Below are 2,570 nucleotides of genomic sequence, written 5' to 3' on the forward strand. Positions count from 1 at the left end.
CACCACTACCAACACCACCACCACTACTAACACCAACATCAACACCACTACCAGCACCAACACCAACACCACTACCAACACCAACACCACCACCACCACCACCACTACCAACACCAACACCACCACCACCACCAACACCACTACCAACACCACCACCACCACCACCAGCACCAACACCACCACCAACACCACTACCAACACCACCACCACCAGCACCAACACCAACACCAACACCACTACCACCACCACCACCACCACCAACACCATTACCAACACCACCACTACCAACACCAACACCACTACCAACACCAACACCACCACCAATACCACCACCACCACCACCAGCACCACCACTACCAACACCAACACCACTACTAACACCACCACCACCACCACTACCAGCACCAACACCAACACCACCACCACCACCACCATTACCAACACCACCACTACCACCACCACCACCACCACCACCACCACCACCACTACCAACACCAACACCAAAAACCAAACAAAACTGGTTGCAGTCCAGCAACTGAAACACAGTCCTGGACCAGAAAGACACCCTTAAGGAGCCAAGAGATCACTTTTACAAGGAATAAAACAGCAAAGTAAAAGATACAGAAAACATATACATTAAAAACAGAAGACAAGGACCTTCGTCTTCACTAGTATTCATTCGAGTGATGTCATATGAGCTACCTTTAGGAGCTTCCCATATTCAAGGCACTGTGCTTTTTAAATGAATCCCATGAAAAGTTTACCATCACTCACTGGGGAAGGCATTAAAATCATTTCACAAATACATACACATTTAAAGTGTCCATAACTTGCCCACGTTTATATACCTGTTGCTATCTGTATGCTATGGCATATAGTTTCAGAACCGATAACAACTTAAAAATGACTATCAGTATGTTCTTCCTCCTTTCATTACTGAACATGATGAATGCGTATAAAACATTAGAGATTTAGATGATTTTGAAAAATATAAGCAGGAAATTACTAAACCTGAGACACTCGAAATTGGAGGTTTTGTACTGGGAGGAGTCGACACTGAAAAACAAAACAATGTAGATGGATCAAATGATTGAGAGTTATTGCTGGCATGTGCACCAGGAATTTAAAAAAGATTTTTGGAAAATACAAGCAGAAAGTTACTAAACCTGTATGATTCAAAATCGGAGGACTGGTACTAAGAGGAGTAAGCACTGGAAAAAAAAAAATGTAGACTGGATCAGCCACCTGGGAATTAATGCTTTCTTTTCATTTATGAAGTTAGCCTTCCATTCTTGGCTTATTTAGGTAAAAATTCCCATGCTTCAATTTTCTGAAAAATGGCCGCTATTCATTTTTGCACATAAAAAAAGCCAAACAAGATAAATTTACATATCTCTGTGACATACCTAACATGCGAAGACCCTATGAAAACAGATAAAGTTACAACAGCACAATTCTTTTTTGAGTTTTGTCATATATCTGTCAGGGAAACAATTACAAGACAGAGTTAAATACTGAAATTGCTTCTATTCAACTATTTGGCATCACCTCTATTTAATGTTGAAGAAACAAAATTAAAAAAAAAAAAAAAAAGACGAGAAGGAAAATGATACCCGATGTACCTTTAAGACACATTGGCTGTGCGGGCTCCCAAGTACTGTTACTACCACAAACAGCTGTGCTGCTGCCCTCGTGGTAAAACCCCGGTAAGCATTCGAATTTGACTGTTGTTCTGTAGTAATATTTCTTTCTAAATCCTGATATCAGTCTTCCATTTTCAGGGTCTGGAAATGGACATTTGACGACTGAAACATAAAGAAAGTCCAGAATTAATGGAAAGCTGCTCTAACATAGGAGCAGAAAAAAATATACAAGCTAATAATTCCCAGCGGGAAGAAACATACAAGGAATGAAAGGCAAGGTATTAAATAAAAGAAAGAAAAAAAAAAAAAAAGACACCCAAGAAACTGCATACGTATGTACATTTTAACTCCAGGGAAACAGATTTAGAGAAATCGAATAACTTTTCTCCAACTAGAAAAGACTAGCATTATAATTTATTGGCCTTCCTACATTTTTTCCCGTTCCTGACAAGGTTTGAGAAAGGCCTGACTGCCACATACAAATCTGGGGTAAGTTCAAGAGCAAGTTTTGATCCTCCTTTGCTCTAGGGACTTTTGGAAGGTCATGTTGACACTGATTGCATACCCTGCTTTTCTAGAAAGGTGGGAAAAACCCTCCTGAGCAGGCAATACTTGAGCTCAAATTTGCAAGTTGAAAAGCAGGTAGCCATGCAAAGATAGGCAAAAAGGAAGCACTCAGGTAGCAACAACATACACAAACCGGGATGTTCAAGAAATGCAAAGGCCAATGGAGTTAGGGCAGTGTTTTCCAAACATCCTGGCCTGCAACCCAGAGCTCAAACAACACATTTTACCCTGTAAACCAGTATATGAGCACACAGGCCTGAAACACAAGTTAGCCTCATACCAGCGGGCTCTGCTATTTCCCATTCCACTCTACCTCTTAAGAGGTAAACTACTGCTCTCATGACCCGATAGATTCTTTTT

The 2,570-nt window shown here is 41.0% G+C and overlaps 1 protein-coding gene across 1 annotated transcript; it reads right to left on the bottom strand.

Annotated features, from left to right (window-relative positions):
• Positions 1 to 6: 6 nt before the first annotated feature.
• On the bottom strand, positions 7 to 1,945 carry LOC145718833 (uncharacterized; the record flags this gene model as incomplete). The annotated part of the gene is made up of 3 exons (XM_081810350.1): positions 1,623 to 1,945; positions 1,167 to 1,211; positions 7 to 1,056 (listed from the first exon to the last, which is right to left on the bottom strand). A coding segment is annotated over exon 3 (429 nt), but the record flags the coding sequence as incomplete, so codon positions are not given.
• Positions 1,946 to 2,570: the final 625 nt, after the last annotated feature.

This window comes from Leptonychotes weddellii, unplaced genomic scaffold, assembly GCF_054177405.1.
Source record: "Leptonychotes weddellii isolate Sample4059 unplaced genomic scaffold, ASM5417740v2 HiC_scaffold_23223, whole genome shotgun sequence".
Classification (NCBI taxonomy): Eukaryota; Metazoa; Chordata; class Mammalia; order Carnivora; family Phocidae; genus Leptonychotes; species Leptonychotes weddellii.